The sequence below is a fragment of the Trachemys scripta genome, chromosome 6 (genome assembly GCF_013100865.1).
Source record: "Trachemys scripta elegans isolate TJP31775 chromosome 6, CAS_Tse_1.0, whole genome shotgun sequence".
Lineage (NCBI taxonomy): Eukaryota > Metazoa > Chordata > Testudines > Emydidae > Trachemys > Trachemys scripta.
The window spans coordinates 50,024,070-50,041,521 of record NC_048303.1 but is presented as its reverse complement, the minus strand read 5'-3'; the positions used below and the strand labels follow the sequence as shown (position 1 = coordinate 50,041,521).

At 41.6% G+C, this 17,452-nt stretch overlaps 1 protein-coding gene across 1 annotated transcript in view; it reads left to right on the top strand.

The window, feature by feature from the left end:
- EDIL3 (EGF like repeats and discoidin domains 3) overlaps window positions 1–17,452 on the top strand; it is a 440,325-nt gene that overhangs the window by 98,817 nt on the left and 324,056 nt on the right. Inside the window, exon 2 of the mRNA XM_034773693.1 lies at window positions 8,002–8,130. Coding sequence (XP_034629584.1) covers window positions 8,002–8,130 — 129 coding nt within the window. The remainder of the gene's footprint in view (window positions 1–8,001; window positions 8,131–17,452) is intronic.

Here is a 17,452-nt window from a genome sequence, read left to right as displayed (position 1 = left end):
CCGGAATAGAGGGCAGGCCCGGGTTCCCCCCATACCTCCCAACTCCTGATCAAACACAGGAGGAATTGACCTGGACTATAGCTTCTACCAGAGGGGAAGGTCTCTGGACTGTTTCCTGACCCACAGGGTGAATCTGTGAAGCGAGCAAATCTGCCAATAAGCGCAGGACCCAAGGTAGAGGAGGAACTTTGTCACGTACATACATACATAGAGAGAGAGAAAATCAGAGAATCATAATAATTAGTATTTGGGTAATACCTGGGCTATTGTTTCTTTAAGGGCCTGGGACCAGGATACTAGACAGTGGACAAGATTGAACCTCTCCCGGCCAACCAGGACAAGTTCTGGGAAAGAGGTCGTCATATCTCTGTCTCTTCTCTTGTAATGGGGGGTGACACTAGCAGGAAAAGGACTGTTTGCTTGGTGACCTCTCCTAGAACCAGGGGAATGGACTGAAATGGGATGTCCTGGCTTCTGTGGCATTTTGAGGACTGTGCCGGAATTGCATTTTATCACTTTAAGACTGGGTGTGGGGTTTCTGGTCCTGCTTACAGGCAAAGAAGCTCCCTAGTGAAGCATCTGGGAGCAGCAGTCAGCCTGGAAACAGCCATCTTTAAGCAAGGTGGGGTGAGTTATGCCTTGCTGCATTAGGGAGCAGGCTGTTTTCTCTCTGGTTACTTCTAAGAAATAAAGTAGTGTTACGTTAAAATCTTCCAACATGGGTATTTGTTTTTATCCAACTTCTCTGTGTATAAGCTGTGAACAGAACAGCCTCCAGTGGTGGAGGGGAATTGGAAGACTGCACTCCATCAGACATATCTATGAGAAAAGAAAATTTTGTTATGAAGGTGGTGTTTTGAGTTATGTTTGTTTGAAAACCTTTGCTGCCAGTCTGGCTGGAACCAAGTGAGGAAAATATAAGTGAAGCTGGCTACAGGACAAATATATTTAGTATGGTTACATACCTTGCACCACTTCATGCTCTTGTAAAGAAATGATAGAAAATTTGCAAGCAGACCTTTGCCTTCAAGAAAGCTCAGTCTCCAAAAAGAACCAAAAAGCAAGGTTGTTTAATGAACTCTGGCAACTTTGTACCTGTGTGGTGTTTCTTTCAAGCAAATGTTTTGCCATTAACAACTTCTCGGATCTTTGCATGGAATCCTAAAATCTTGATATATAAGTTCCTAAAGTCTTTGTGATTATGTCTTGAGTTAGAACAGAGTAAGAACATCCAGAGTTGACCTCTTGTGATTATTACAATAGCACTGCTATAGCACGTACATTACCCCTATTGTGGCACTTCTGTATTTAAAGATGATGGTTGAATCAGAATATGTCAGAGGGCATGAAGGGGTTAAAAGGCACCTATGCTCATTTCCAAAGAAATGATCTCAGCACACTTTTTTTTTTTTAAGAGGCATTTCTGGTTGCAAATTACAACAAGCATAAAAGATTAAGTGTCATTTGTATTTTGTAAACAGCAAACCAATTTTTTATGCTGTGTTTATTAAAAAGAATGTATTGGAAGTCATTGTGGTTGCACAAATAGATAGGTAATGTCACATCTTCATCTAAATGCACAGTACTAGGAGAATTTGCCTTATGATTATAGTTCTTTCTCTCCCTTTCTCATCCTGACTGCAGAATTATATCCTAAAACTGTAGGGCTGTATTAAAAGTTAAATAATATGCAAACCAGACAGTACTTATATGATAACAAATCCCATCATCAGTTATGTCAGAACAAACTGTAAACCCGAGTAAGCCTCTCTTATTGAGAACAGAGCCTTTTAAATCAAAATCTATGTATCAAAATGTATAACAAATTAGATTTCAATATTTCAACATAAATGACCTCTGAAGTGGCATAAATGTAAATTGAGGCATATTGTTGATTCAAAAGTGACATTTATTTTATTCTGCACAATTTCACAGGCAGTAAGTCATACGGGGCTAACATTTTAAGCAAGATTCACTAATTTGAGTATGCAAATTTGCATGAACTTTATTTCTAGTCTTAAGTAGAGTTATTGCTCACTTGTGTCTGAGTTTGCTCATTTCCCTGACTACATTGTGTAGGATGTCATGCCAAATTCCAATTTTAATCATTGCAGTTCAAAGTTGCTATAATACATTTTCCCTCTTTGGTCCTCTGCTGTTTTGTATGAGTTAGTCAGTATAGCAAGGCTTTTGATGGGACTCTGTTTTGGTTTGTGTCATTAGTTCTTGCATTGCTGCAGCCGCCCCACAGATTCATACTAATAACTGAGACTGGGTTTATAGCCCACCACTTACAAATTTACAGCAACAATAAAACATGACCGATTTATCCAAATTAGCCTGCTAGAGCCTAAGCAAAGTGTCACTAAAACAATAATGAATAACAGAGCCAAAGGTATGTGACTGTGTAATTGCACCAGGGAACAAATAACTAAGGGCTAAGTTTTACCCATAAAGATACATTAGAACCAGATGTCTAGCAATGAGGGCCCAAAGGAGGAATGTTGGCTGATTCTCTAAAATTCTTTGAGAGCTCCCAGGCAGTGCTCACTGGCATTCCAGCGCCACTACTCTTGAAGAGTCATAGTTATAGTCATGGAGTTTAAGGCCAGAAGGGACCATCAGATCTTCTGATCTGACCTCCTGCACGTCATAGGCCACTAAATCCCACCAGTTACCCCAGCACTGAGTCAAATAACCTAGTCAAATTAAACTAAAAAATTACAGCTCTCAGGCAGAAAACGGGGGGGACCTGGGTACCAATGCCCAAGGCCACTGCAATGGCAGGGAACTGATTTGATATCTATCTAGATGATCCTAGCAAGCAATTATTAAGAGTGTTCAGCACACTCCCCTCTGAGTGTACTGCCCCTGTTCCACTGGACCTTTGCAGTTCACAGATTCACTGCACCCAAAGGAACAGTCGGCCCAGCTTACCAGTTTCTCTTTAGCTCACAGCTCTGCTTAACCCAAGGAATTTAGTTATATTTATAGTGAAAACTAGCAAAAGTTTATCTTACGAAGAGTAGAAATTTTAGAGAAAGCAAGTAGACGGATTGAAAACAAAATGATTACATATAAAATAAAAACACAAAACATGTTCTAGAACCTAGACTTACTTAACTAGTCACTATCATGTCTTATAGAGGAAAAGCTCAACCAAAATCCTTCCTTCGTATTACAGCCAGGCTTGGCTGTGGTCTTCTATACATGAGAAAAGTCATGTTGTTCTCTTGCCTCCTCAGTGGAAAGATGCAGGGAGGAGTAGCTCTGTCCCCCAGATATATTCCAATAATCCGTATTCTTTACTCATAAAGAGAATCCCCTTCTGCTGTCTTATTTATTCCTGTAAATTTACTATTTACATTTTCACAATCTTCTGATTAGCATTTTGTCTCAATGTGCAAATAGACACATACATTGTAATGCAGACAATACACAACACCACAGGTGAAAGTAAGCCGGTACGCCCCAGTACGGCATACCAGCAAGAGCCAGTTTGCCCTACCAGGGTGGCCCGGCTTCCCCAGGGGGCAATTTAAAGAGCCTGGGGCTCCAAGCAGGGGCTGGAGCCCCAGGCCCTTTAAATTGCCACCAGAGCCCCGGGCTGCTGCTGTTACTCCGGTGGGGGGGGGGGACCACTTACCTTACAGGGTGGGCTGGGGCTGGCTTTGACTCCCTCAGCCATGCCCCTTCTGCCCTAGGTCCCGCCCCTTCCGGGGGGCAGAGCTGGCCCCAGCGTACCGGTAAGTCACTGGACTTACTTTCACCTCTGCACAACACCCATCTAAAGAGAGAAATGTTTATTACCCCCTTCCTGGAAGGAACAGGTCTGAAACAGGTCAGCTGTTTACCTACCTTAACTCCCAGGCTTTGAGAACATAATTTCATGTATAGCTACATAAGTCTTTAAATATTATATGTAGGTACATTTTTAAATGATTATGATAACCATACGGTAGAGACATCACATGCCATCCTTTGGATAATTATACACTATGAACAGACTGTGTAAGATGTCAAGTAATGGCTAAAAATGGAAAATCTAGGCATGCATCCTGCTCCCATTGAAGTCCATGTCAAAGCTCCCTTTGACTTAATGGGAGCAGAATTCGGCCCTAAGTGCTTGCTCCCTTTAATCCCATGAAGACTTTCTGGTTTGTTGGCTTGTGTTGTTAGAGATCAGAACAGCACAAAAAAACAGGAAATATCTTATCTAAATCCAAAGGTCCCTTTTAATGTTACTGTGAACTTCCACACTGTTTGTTCAATCAGTGTTTCTCCTCCAAATTAATTAATAGCATTGTAGGGAATACACTTCTCAAAGCATCCTCTTCCCATGGTGGTATTAATTGGGCCCATACCACCCTATCTTCACTGCAGAAATGCCTAAATGAGCCCCATGTGGTCAAGATCTAGCATTCTTTGCTCCCCAAATAAACAGACAACCCTCAGGAGGAATTTAAAACAGATGCTTTAAAAAATGGAAGGGCATATCATCATCTCTCTCTTTGAGCCAATTACCTCTCTCCTCGATGTACAATTGGCAGGATATAGAGTTACCAGGGAGCAGACGTACACATGTCAAGTCTAAGAATGGCCTATTCCATGAGACCAATTTAAACTTGGCATACTCAAAAGTCAACTTGGGTTTTTGCATTAGAAATTCAATAAAGGAAAGCTTTTAAACTACTAAAAAGTGAAATTTTTACATGTGATTATTCTTTTAATTTGGAATTCTCCGACTAGATACTGATCTTAAGGCTAATTTATGTCCAAAATTATTTTTAAAAAGTATTTGAATTTCCCCCATCAATACCACAACCATGCATATGTGATTAATAATGTATAACAGAATCCACATTGGTTAGTACTCACTACTACTACTTGTGTCCTTGTCACAAACTAGATGTTTTTCCAGAACCATGCACAAATGATGGCTCTTTCTGTTGCTGTAACAAGGTTCTCCTTCATACAGGCCTCCCCAACGAGTCAGCAAACAAGCAGGTGCTCCATGGTCTGCACTTCACTTGCATATATTTGTGTCATTAGAGTAGCCCCATTTGATAATGTTAGTCTTTCATCTGCGAGTTTGCCTGTGTAGGCAGTTCAGACATTGACTCGTCTGTAATGGCCCCTCTGGGAACATCTTCCTGGGCTTCAAGATCTATTTCAGTGCATATGACTGCGCCTAATCTTTCATTCCACTGATACAGACAAGTAAGTTTCCCTTGGTACTCTTTGAACAAATATTAGATGGAAAAACAACATCTCTTTAATTAAAAAAGCAAGCAGCCAACCAACCCAAAAAACAAAACAAACAGAAAACTCAAATTATAAATTGTAGAATGCCCCTCTATTTAATCTTTAAAAACAATTAAAAGAATCCCCGGAGAGATTTGTTTTATTTTAGTTGAGATTAGCAAAATATTATACAAATACTTGTTGGTAGTTTTGAAGTATATTATTAAGCACACTAAAATATGAATGGTAAAATTATCCATTGATCACCTGTCTGAGAACAATCGTGTAATTATGTGTGTGTGTGTGTGTGTGTGTGTGTGTAATGTTGTGTGTATAACAACTGAGCATTCCTTTCAGATTTGTGAATTCACATGCATGAGTAACAAGTTTTGATTGGCATATAGAATTCCATAGCATGGAATAGAAACTAAAAATGTTTGAAGTGCAAATTAGCACTATTACAACATGACCCATTCAAACATAAAATACAAGGAAATTCAGTTCTGGAGTTCTGAAACTAAACTAAGTGAACTGTGCTTCTGTGGCTTATAAGGCCAGACATTAACATAAAATCAAAATACATTTTTATTCTCATGGACCTATTTTGCACGGTGGGGAAGAGCATAAGAAATCAGCAACTCAATATGCAGTTTACTATCTGAGCAACAAATTGACATCACGGGACTCTGGGTCAGACCCGAGAGGTCAGAGGGAGTATTTCCATAACAATGGGCCCTGGAATATGCCAGTAGCTGATACCATTTTTTCCTGAATCTAGATATACCTGTCCCTGGTGACATGGGGTTATATATGATGGAGATCAAGTGCACAATCCAAAGTCCATTAATATCAATGGTAAGACTCCCATTGACTTCCATGGGCTCTGTAGCAGGCTCCAAGTATATAGTATAAATCTGAAGTGTCTTAAAGTGATAGAACATTGCACAGTGACGCTGCCAAGTTATAAATCCATGGCGCACATACTTTTACTTGCCTATGATACTAACATAGCTTTAGATTGTTAAAATTGAACAAACTTTTATAGTCCAGTCCAAACAGCTCTGGACACATTCTCTCATCTCATCTCCACTACGTGGAACTAACTCCCTCAGATGCTATAAACAAAGTAGTCTGATGCAAAGTGAGGTCAGAAGAAAAAGGCACAGACTCTTCAGCCAGGAGACCCAGTTGAGGGTATGTCTTCACTGCAATGTTAACGCAAGTAATTTGTATCTGGGTTAGCCTAGTCTGGGCATAAATCCATACACGAGTTACGATATCCTCACCAGCGCTGTGACCATCCATGTGTGTCTTCCCTAGGTTGTATCTTTAGGGTGTCTCCTTGGGATGATGGGGGGCACCTCTCTCATTTCAGACATCCCTCCCTATATGTAGATGTCACTGGAGCACCGGTTTGAAGTGTGGAGTGTGACCTTCCATCTGCAAGTCTTAGGACAGTGGATCTCCCTTCTGGCCACAACAACAGTCCAAAACAAAAAAGGCAACAAAATAATCCTGCAGCTCACAAAACAGTCCAAGCTTACCCCACAATTCTCTGGAAGGCAAAAACTAAACAGTCTTTGTGACGGGGAGCTAGGTTCCTAATCCTCCGTATGTCCAAGAGGACCAGGTTGAGCACGCTGGGCACTAGAAAAAGACAGACAAAATAAAAACAATCCCTTTACCTTTCCAAAGGGTCCAGGCAGTATAGCCCTTCCTCAGCTTTCCTGGTGAGCATGTTTTGGTGCTGTGTGGCTAAGGAGCTCTAGCTCTGCTTCCCTCTGAGTGCCACTGTGCACTGGATTTTGATCCTTCCTTTAAAGGAGTCGCCCCTCTCAAGGTTTGACTGGCCTCACAGGTGCACTGGATTGGGGCTCATTGTGCCCAGATGAACACTTTAACCCCTCCCTGATGAGAGTGGAAGCCCATCCCACCACAGTGTCACTAGGCATATCCCATGGTTCTTTGTAATGCGGTCAAATTAACCACATTACAACTCTTTCCCAGTGAATTTTGGGACAACTTGTTTGTCCTTTGGGGAATAAAGGGGGAATTGTGGGAAAGCAATGGAGGACTATCAGAACTTGAGTAGTTTAGCCTACATTCTCACTGCAAAGTGGGCAGGTTGCCAGCTCATGGGAAAACCTTGACCTCGTTTTAGCCTATATCCCCAGATAAGCCAGCTAGCCAGGATTGAAAATGCCACTAAACTTCATGGGATAGTTGTGTGTGGGGAGTGGAGCCAGGTAAATGCAACACCCAAGGAAGAGTTTGAGTTAATTCTGCAGCTATGATGTACACTCAGTGGCTTCAAAGAGAAAGTGGGAATGGGCAGGTCTTTTCAACCACATAAATTACTTTCACTTTTGTTGATTATTATCAGATTTTTGTTTTCAGTGATTCAAGGTTTGTGTTGAAACTGCAAGGTAATGTCTGACTGTATCAAGACAGTTTCTTATGAAGTGTTTTTTTGTTTGTTTGTTTGTTTTTAATGAAAACCTATTTGTCTTTATTGTTGGTAAAAGCTTCTATGTACAAAATTAAAATCTTGGGACAAATGTGAGTCTCTTTAAATAAATGTAAAATTGAGCCTGTGGTAGAATTGTAGGTCTGAAGGTGTTTGGTTTTCAAAGGAATCTGGAGCCATTGTGCTGGTCTGTTCTTGGTTGTCAATAATCTAGCTGTACTAAAGTTATCACCTAAGGGGTTATGGGGAGCCTGTATGAAAGACTGAGAATCTTTTTCTTTAATTCACAGGAGATGTGTGTGATTCCAACCCCTGTGAAAACGGTGGCATCTGTTTATCTGGGTTGGCTGATGACTTCTTTTCATGTGAATGTCCCAGTGGCTTCACAGACCCCAACTGTTCTAGTGTTGTGGAGGTTGGTAAGTGCAAACATAAAAAATGGCAATAACTGTCTACGTATCCCATTAGTCTATGATTATCCAAATAGTGGTGTGTCTTTTGCATTTTGTCATTGCCTTGTTCTTTATTGGTGCCTTATCCTTGTGTCTAATGTTTGTGGTATCTGAATTCATATTTTCTTTGATTGTTTTTGTTCCCTAATTATCTCTAAATTATATCTGAAAAGAAAAACTACTCAGTAAAGTTCAGTGTTTTATTTTAGAGACATTGTCAGTTTGCCAGAAATTTTACCTAGCTTGTAAAGGTCACCACAATCTGATTCGTTCAAATACCCTGCTGCTAATTTCAGTGATTTTATTTATTTTAATGAGGGCTGCAAAGCTCAATTGCTTGATAAGCCAATGTGGCCTGATTCTGAATTTGCGCTTTTGTAAATCAAGAGTGACTACAACTGAGTAATGTGGATATAAAATCCGCATCTGAGAAATCAGAATAAGGCCTATTTAGCATTTGTTTGCATTTCACAGTAACAGACCAGTTGGTTTGGGTATAATAATTAACTATGATACAAGAACAAATTAGAAGTGTGTAGTGGTGTGATGATTTGCAATACATGGATGCATCTGAGTGACTGAAAATTATACTGATGGGTCTAATGAACCAGTCTTCAGTGTCCTATCAGAAGATTGTTTGTGGTGAAGGGGGACACAGGAAGATGGTAGAGTTGGGTAGAGACACATAGCTACAAATTCCATTATCTCAGACTGAATTGGAAAAGTTTTGAACCTGGGTTGGTGGAGGTCGAGTTTATAACTTACTCTGAAACACAAATAGAAAGGAACTGACTATCCTATATAATCATCAGATGCAACCAGTTACTTAGGGTACCTTTCTTCTGCCTTTAACAGTGATCTATGACATGCAAATAGATGAATGAAAGAGAATTAAAGAACAAAAAAGGAGTGGAACTGATATCTATGAAATAGAGAGCTCAGTACACAAATGTATGTGTATGTGTCATCAGTGTTGGATTAGAGAGGTAGGAGATTCTAAGGAAGGATAGAAGAGGTGATTATCAGGAGTGTTGACTTATAGTGGAGATGAGGATGGTCTTTTCTCCCCTCATATCAGAGGACCAGAAGTCCTGCTGCTGTTTCTTTAGGCTGTGACTCTATGGTGGTCCCAGTTCTCTTGATGTTTGTTCTTTCACATGATTTGCCTTCCTACTGATGACTGATTTATGTTTGATTATAGTGTGGCATTATGAGGGTGTTACACATCACACATGTATCACATAACACTGTAACGTGCTACATTCAAACACAGCGGCTGGGCCTGCACCTCACTGCCACCCAAATCCCAACCTCCTATTTCTCTTGGACCCACTCTTCGTTAGTAGTGAGGACCTGCACATGGTTTTGTGGCTTTACATTCTATTTGGCTCTGGGCCCCTTGGCAGACAGGACTTGGGCTGCAGATCAGTGGATATATGTTTAAGATACCACTTCCTGGTGGAACTTCCCAGGAAATTTCTCTGCTGCCTGGTTTAAGCCTGAATGTCTTATGTATTTATTAGATATATTAGGTAACTGTTGAAGTCAGTTTAATGTTATTTAGTTTCTAGTTATTCTTCAGGAGTAATGTTCTAAAGTCTTTTAATACCTCCTTTACCTATATTTCCTTAACAAGCTTATGAGACTAATTATTCTACTGCTGAATATTAATGTTCTAATATCATCCAATTTTAGGGTTGTTCATCAACATATTGAGATTGCAGATTTTATGGCACTAAAGAAAACACCTGTAACCTATTTTGTTCCATTTTGCTTGTTGATGCGGTGACATTTACTATTGCCTTGAAAAGATATAGCAGTCCTCTCTCCACACAGCATCTCCTGCCAGGCACTAATACTGTTGCATCCAGAGTGGGCCCCTGGCCATGCTTTCCTGTGTTATGTGCTTTCCTTTGGCTATGAAATGTCATCAGATATGATAGTTGGCTGTCCCCTAGCACTCGAGGAGTACAAGTAATAGCCTTTTTCTGGCTCTGTGCACAGGTGAACAAGGGGTAGAAAGAGGCTCCCGGACCACTTACCCTCCCCTTTCCTCACTAATAGATCTCTGCTGGCCTGGGCAGAATTTAGCTCATTTAGCAATAGCTTATGCAACCCTAGAATAGCCGTGGCATAGGTTTTTAGCAGTAAATTTACAGACTTATTGTGTAGGAAATTGTGTTGTACAGAACTGGGAAGAAGCCAATTGTGAGTGAATCTGAGATGAAAGCATATTGTAATAATGTGAAGTATAACTTACAATTTTTTTTTTTACTGAGATCTTTAAACAGTTCTATAAGGTCCACATTTAGTAGGTAAAATAAAGTACAAACAAGTAAAGCATTTGGGAAGATGGAATAATCACATTGCAAATGCAGAAATAATGCTAAGTTTTAAATTTGAAATCCAGAGATAGTGATTGGTAGAAAACCTTTTTTAATTCAAGTAATTATTATCTTGTATTATTTATACACTAGCTAGACTACAATACATTAGTGCAGTTGACATTTAATATTTTTTTTTGTCCTGTACAATTATACTGCGTGCATGAAGGCAGTAAGGCAAATTGTTATTTTGTTGTTCATATGTTATAATGAAGTTGGCTGAGTTGTGTTGGGATTTCCCCACTTTTCCACTCTGCTTACCCAGAACACCTTGTTCAGTTCTGGGAGAACACTTCATCCAGTTTGCTGGGATCCGAAAAACCCTCAGACAACAGCTCGTCACTTTGGTTACTTTATTAGGCATGTAACAGCTGTGTCTCCTTGCTAGCCAGGCACAGATGCAGGGGGTTTAGGTACAGGGTGATACCCAGGGCCGGCTCCAGGTTTTTTGCCGCCCCAAGCAAAAAAATAAAAAATAAAATAAGCCAGAGCTGAAGCAAAAAAAAAAAAAAACTAAAACAAAAAACCAGGGTGCCACCCTTTGAAAAGAGCCGCCCCGAAGGGCTGGAGTGCTGCCCCTTGAGTGCCGCCCCAGGCACATGCTTGGAACGCTGGTGCCTAGAGCCGGCCCTGGTGATACCACAATTCTAATTCATGTCTCACATTACACAGTTTATATACATCTTTCCTGGCTACTAACATCTATACTTCTTGCACGTAAATACTTCTTTGCAGATTGCATATGGTAAACTTATCAGTTCAAGTTGTTTCTGCCAATTTTGTGTACTATAAACATACCCACTATAGTTAGTTGTTTTAGCAGTTACTTTTTCAGGCTCGTTTTGTTTTAACTTGGGCCTGCTTATGTCAGCTCAGTCAGCCCACGTTCTACTCCTTTTTGTTGTCTCTTATGTTAGCATTTGTTTCAGTCGCATCGTATTTCTCTTTGTGCTTGCTTTTTCAATTGTATTATCCAGCAACATAGTCCTATGACCAAAATAGTTGTTTTTATTTGAACTCTCATTAAGACTAAGTACACAGCATGGCGTGCAAGCTCCCCTCTACTGGTATGGCCCATCTGGATGTTTCCATAGCCTGTACAGTACTGTCCCCAATTTGTTGTTGCTCGGCTATCAGTTAGTTAATGCGCACCAGTAGCTCTGCTTCTCATTATTACTTTATCTTAATGGACAAGGGAGGTATGGGCACAAAAATATTAGTCACTAATGATTCCCATTCAGTGTTGTTCAAAACTGCCACCTCCCTGTTCTCCTCAATCCCTATATTTAGCCATAGGGCCTGGGTCCCAGTCTGAGTCAGAGAGGTGAGGTTTAGGCAAAACCTATCCAGGTTCCCCTGACTTGACATTATCCTAACTGAAAAGTGGGGCTATCCCACTGCACACACAGTTGCACTGAACTGTATCACCTCATTCATTTTCTCTTTGGTGAGTAGTTGGGCCCAACCTCCCTCTGAGGTAGATGCCTTCCCTTGTATAGAGCATTCATAGAACCGTCTATGCCAGGTTCTTTGACAACATTGATGTTTTTCTCTACACCATCCCTTGTTGCCAACTTAACACTCTGATAATGTTGTATATGTGTTCCATTCTCAATAGTATCCATACTGTTAACATACACTAATTCTCTAGAACTCCCTGTCCATCTGGGAATAGCAGTTATGATTGGCACAGTCCTATTATTAATTTCATGTGGTGCCCAGGACCTTCTAGTCTTGCAAATTGCAGTTTTTCTTCCCCAATATTATAAATTCCCTTTTCCAAATCAGTGTTCTGTTTAAAAAATTTAAACCCTTTCCCCTGCTTTTTCTTCTATCCCCTAAATTAAATGCATTACAAATTTAGTACCAAATATGCTGCAAGTAACCATTTCTTGCTTCTTTCTTTACCAACCTTAGTAGGCTGTAAACTGACTCTCATTGACCCAATTCTGTCCTCTATTTCCCAACTCCAATAAGCACACCAAAGGACCAAGTTGATCCAGCAGAAAGTATGGGCTGTGCTACTTTGCCTTCAGGAATGGATGGTATGTGGCCTGATTCTGCATCATGACTTGGAGCCTACATGATGTTTGGTCGGGTCCCCTTTGGCATCAAACCACACTTGGGTCTTCTGCACTCTTTTTTTGCAATGGCAAAATCTGCTCTGCAAGTCCTATACCCAGGATTCTGACAAAACTACTGTAGCCATTTGGCCTTGTAATTATATTCTCCCACAGTATCATTGGTCTCCCCATTAAGCCTCATAAGGGGAAAACCCCACGGATCTTCATTCTCTAGCTCTAATGCATACTAATCCCAATTACTACCTGTTATGTTTACTCCTTTCATGAATTTAATTTTAATGGTTCAATTCATTCTTTCCACTTGCACCGCTGCTTTGGGATGATAAGCCATGCAGAATTTCTGATTAATGCCTACCACTGTGCTGGTGTCCCTAGCCTCTGTTTGCTAGAAGCTGGGAATGGGTGACGGGATAGATCACTTGATGATTACCTATTTTGTTCATTCCCTCTGGGGCACCTGGCATTGGATAGGATACTGGGCTAAGTGGACCTTTGGTCTGATCCAGTATGGCCGTTCTTATGTTCATACTTTATTAACCACTGATCCAACAAATCTTCTACCATTATCTGAATCAATTGCCTAAGGAAACTCTCACCAACTGAATAAATTATACAACAGGTGTTTAGCTGTTGTCAATGGAGACCTATTTTTAGTTGGAAATGCCTCCCCCCCCCAATGTGAGAAAGAGTCACTACAACTAGTACATATTTGTCCCCTTGATGGGTTAGGGGTACTTCTCCAATCTAATCAGTTTGGATCCTTTAGTTTCCAGGATCCCCTGAGAGCCTGATCAATGAGTGCCCCTCTGCATTTTCTCTTTGCTGGATCATATCTAGCACAAAGAAGATAGGAATTAAGATGCCCATTCGAATCCTATTCCTGAGCCACCATCCTGTTTTTGCCAGTCTTTCCTGGGTAGCTTCATATTTAGGGTGACCACCCATAGTTGATCCATGTACTCATCCTAAGAGATCCTTCCTCATATCCCTTTGTACTACCCATACTAAACCATCTTCTGACTGTACACACACGAGTCCCTTCTTTATTAATAACTCCTGGCAATCCACCTTTATTCCCAGGCTTTGAACTTGCTTTCATAGTGGACCTAACTCTGAGGATGCTCTGCAGTTGCTCTGGCTTAGCTTGTAATGATTGCTGCTGGCCCCAGGTGACAGCTGCCAGTGGAATGGCTTCTAAACCAGTGTCCAACAGACAGGGTGATCTGGTTACCACTGTGTCTTTGGCTGTTCTTTTTCAAAATGTTTAGTCATATTATCCAGCATTTGTCATAGAATCATAGAAGATTAGGGTTGGAAGAGACCTCATGAGGTCATCTAGTCCTATCCGCTGCTCAAAGCAGGACCAACACCAACTAAATCATCCCAGCCAGGGCTTTGTCAAGCCGGGCCTTAAAAATCTCTAAGGATGGAGAGTCCACCACCTCCCTAGGTAACCCATTCCAGTGCTTCACCACCCTCCGAGTGAAATAGTGTTTCCTAATATCCAACCTACACCTCCCCCACTGCAACTTGAGACCATTACTTCTTGTTCTGTCATCTGCCACCACTGAAAACAGCCGAGCTCCATCCTCTTTGGAATCCCCCTTCAGGTAGTTGAAGGCTATCAAATCCCCCCTCACTCTTCTCTTCTGCAAACTAAATAACTCCAATTCCCTCAGCCTCTCCTCATAAGTCATGTGCCCCAGCCCCCTAATCATTTTCGTTGCCCTCTGCTGGACTCTCTCCAATTTGTCCACATCCCTTCTGTAGTGGGGGGACCAAAACTGGACGCAATACTCCAGGTGTGACCTCACCAGTGCCGAATATAGGGGAATAATCACTTCCCTTGATCTGCTGGCAATGCTCCTACTAATTCAACCCAATATGTCATTGGCCTTCTTGGCAACAAGGGCTCACTGCTGACTTATATCCAACTTCTCTTCCACTGTAATCCCAGGTCCTTTCCTGCAGAACTGCTGCTTAGCCAGTCGGTCCCCAGCCTGTAGCAGTGCATGGAATTCTTCCTTCCTAAGTGCAGGACTCTGCACTTGTCCTTGTTGAACCTCATCAGATTTCTTTGGCCCAATCCTCCAATTTGTCTAGGTCACTCTGGACCCTATCCCTCTTCTCCAGCATTTCTACCTCTCCTCCCAGCTTAGTGTCATCTGCGAACTTGCTGAGGGTGCAGTCCATCCCATCATCCATGTAGCAATGAACTTGATTTCTCCTTCATCCATAGCACAATACATGTTCTGAGCCCACCAAGCCAGCATCAACACAGCTCCCCTGAACACCCGATCCAACTCCAAGACTACAGTAAGTTTAGAGCAGCATCCTTTTTTTTCCCCATCAGTACTCTAACAACAGCTGCTAGTTCTGCATACTGAGCTGACTTATTCCCAGTTATACAGCAAAGTATTTACAGTCACTTCATCTCTCAGCTTCACTGCTGCCTATCCTCCTTTCCTTTGTCCCTTTACAAAATGGCTACTGCCATCTGTATACCAAGTCTCCTCCTCTCTAATCTTGTTAACATTTAGTTCTTTAAAGATTAGCTGTCAAGTGCTAGCTGAGCTAACTTCTCATTCATGGGGCATTCCTTCTGTGCAGATCCCTGCCACCCATTCCTTTGGTTCTTTTAGCTATGCTGCCTCCACATTTTCTTCCTGCCAGAATCCAACGCTAACTTTGTCCAGCTGATACTCCCCCACCTTCCCCCAGCAGTATCTTGAGGGAGGTGTGGTAACTAGCAATGAACAGCTTCTGTCCTCCGACCGAGATTTGTTTTTAATGATTGCCCAGTACACAGTCAACACAATTTTCTCTCATCAAATGTATTGAGGTTCCACACTTTGCAATAGTCAGGAAGCAAATACTACTGAGTGATCCTGATTTCCATATTTCTGTGTGAACCTCCACCCCTGTGCCAACCGGAGTTACTGCAGGATACATAAAGAACGGTTTACTTCATTTGGACCTTCCAACACGGGAGCACTCCCCAAAAGCTGATTCAGCTTTACCACTACTTCAGTGTGTTCTTCCTGCCAATCCCAGGGGGGGGGGGGGGGGGCTCACGAACCAATACAAAGGACTAGCAGCTTCCACGTGAAATTGTGAGAATCCCCTACCAAAACTGGTGATCCCCCAAAATAGCTGTAATGCTCGCTTATCAGGAGGGATTAGTAATTTAGAAATTAATTTATCTCTATGGTGATCAATACTACATCCTTCTTCACCTGTTGTTGCCCTCAAGAATGTAACCTTTCTGTGAACTGAATGTGCTTTTCTGCTGTTAATCTTTAACCTTGCCTGCTGCAAGCCCTGGAATGGCTCAGACAGATCCTGACTGTGTTCCTTCTCAGTGGGGGACTGCACCAATACATCATTCTGAATGAGTCACAGGCTCAGAAAGGTCCTTAGGTCTTGGTTTCATCTGTCCATGAAAAATATTGGCGAGTCTTTGTACCCCAGATGTAACATGGTCCACACATACTGCACTCCTCCCGACATGAACGCTGTTCTATACTGATACTCTGGGAACAGGGGCAACATCCAGAAGCCATTACTAATTGCCAGTATTGAAAACCACTTTATTTTAGGAGAGATTTTGCAATCATTTCAGGATAACCTGATACTATAGGAGCCATAGATTTTTGTCATTTACACTTCTATTGTTAATTTTGACCCACCTGCTGGCTTTTCCACTGACCATGCGGGAAAATTACACACCAAGGATATTAGCTTTGTCACTCCTCATTCCATCAACACGTCTACTGCCTTATGTATTTGCCCTATAGATTTCTAAAGATTCATTGGATTGCTCAGCATGCACCTTATATAATTCTTTTGTTTCTCTTTCAGTTAACAGTTCTCCTTCTACACTTTACTTAAAGCGTCGCTCTCTAGTTTCCTTACACAGGGTTCCTAATCCCAAAATTAATCCCTGTAACAACATGTTTGTTTGTTTGTTTGTTTTTTGTCTCTTTGCCCTGGGGGTCGATCTAAGATACACAACTTCAGCTACGCGAATAGCGTAACTGAAGTCGGCATATCTTAGTCCGACTTACCTGGCCATGAGGACGGCGGCGAGTCGACCGCTACCACTCCCCCATTGACTCCGCTTCCGCTTCTCGCGAGCTGGAGTTCCGGAGTCGACGGGGAGCGTATTCAGGGATCGATTTATCCACGTCTAGACAAGACATGATAAATCGATCCCCGATAGATCGATCTGTACCCGCCGATCCGGCAGGTAGTGAAAACCTGCCCTATGTTTCTTCACTTTTTATCCAAACCTACTGGAGTTTCTTTTCTACTTGGACCAGTTTCCCCCTAAAACCTCCCTGGGGAATCCAAAGGGCCTTCCCTTGGACTTAACCCATTTCTCTAATGCAGTAGAAATCTCAATTTAAACCCATCTAATAATGCCATTGCTTAAATGTTAGGTTGTGAGTATCGCCAGTAAATCTCCGTATAACAAAACCTATGTTACCTGTTCCAGACAAGTGGATCTGGGTCACCTAATCCAGACACGGATTCAAGTCACAGCACCAGTGATGCTGAGATTTCCTCCAATGCCTTTTCTGCTTATTCAGAACACCTTATCCAATTTTGGGACAACACTTCGTCCAGGTCTCTGGGATAAAAAAAAAAAATTCAGTTCAACTCCAGCTCGTCACTCAGGTTACTTTATTAGGCAAGTAACAGCTCTTCGCTCATGCTGGACAGGCCAAGACGCAAGGAGGTTCGGTACAGAGTGATATCACAATTCCAGTTCATGTCACACAGTTTATATACATCTTTCCTAGCTACTAACATATATAC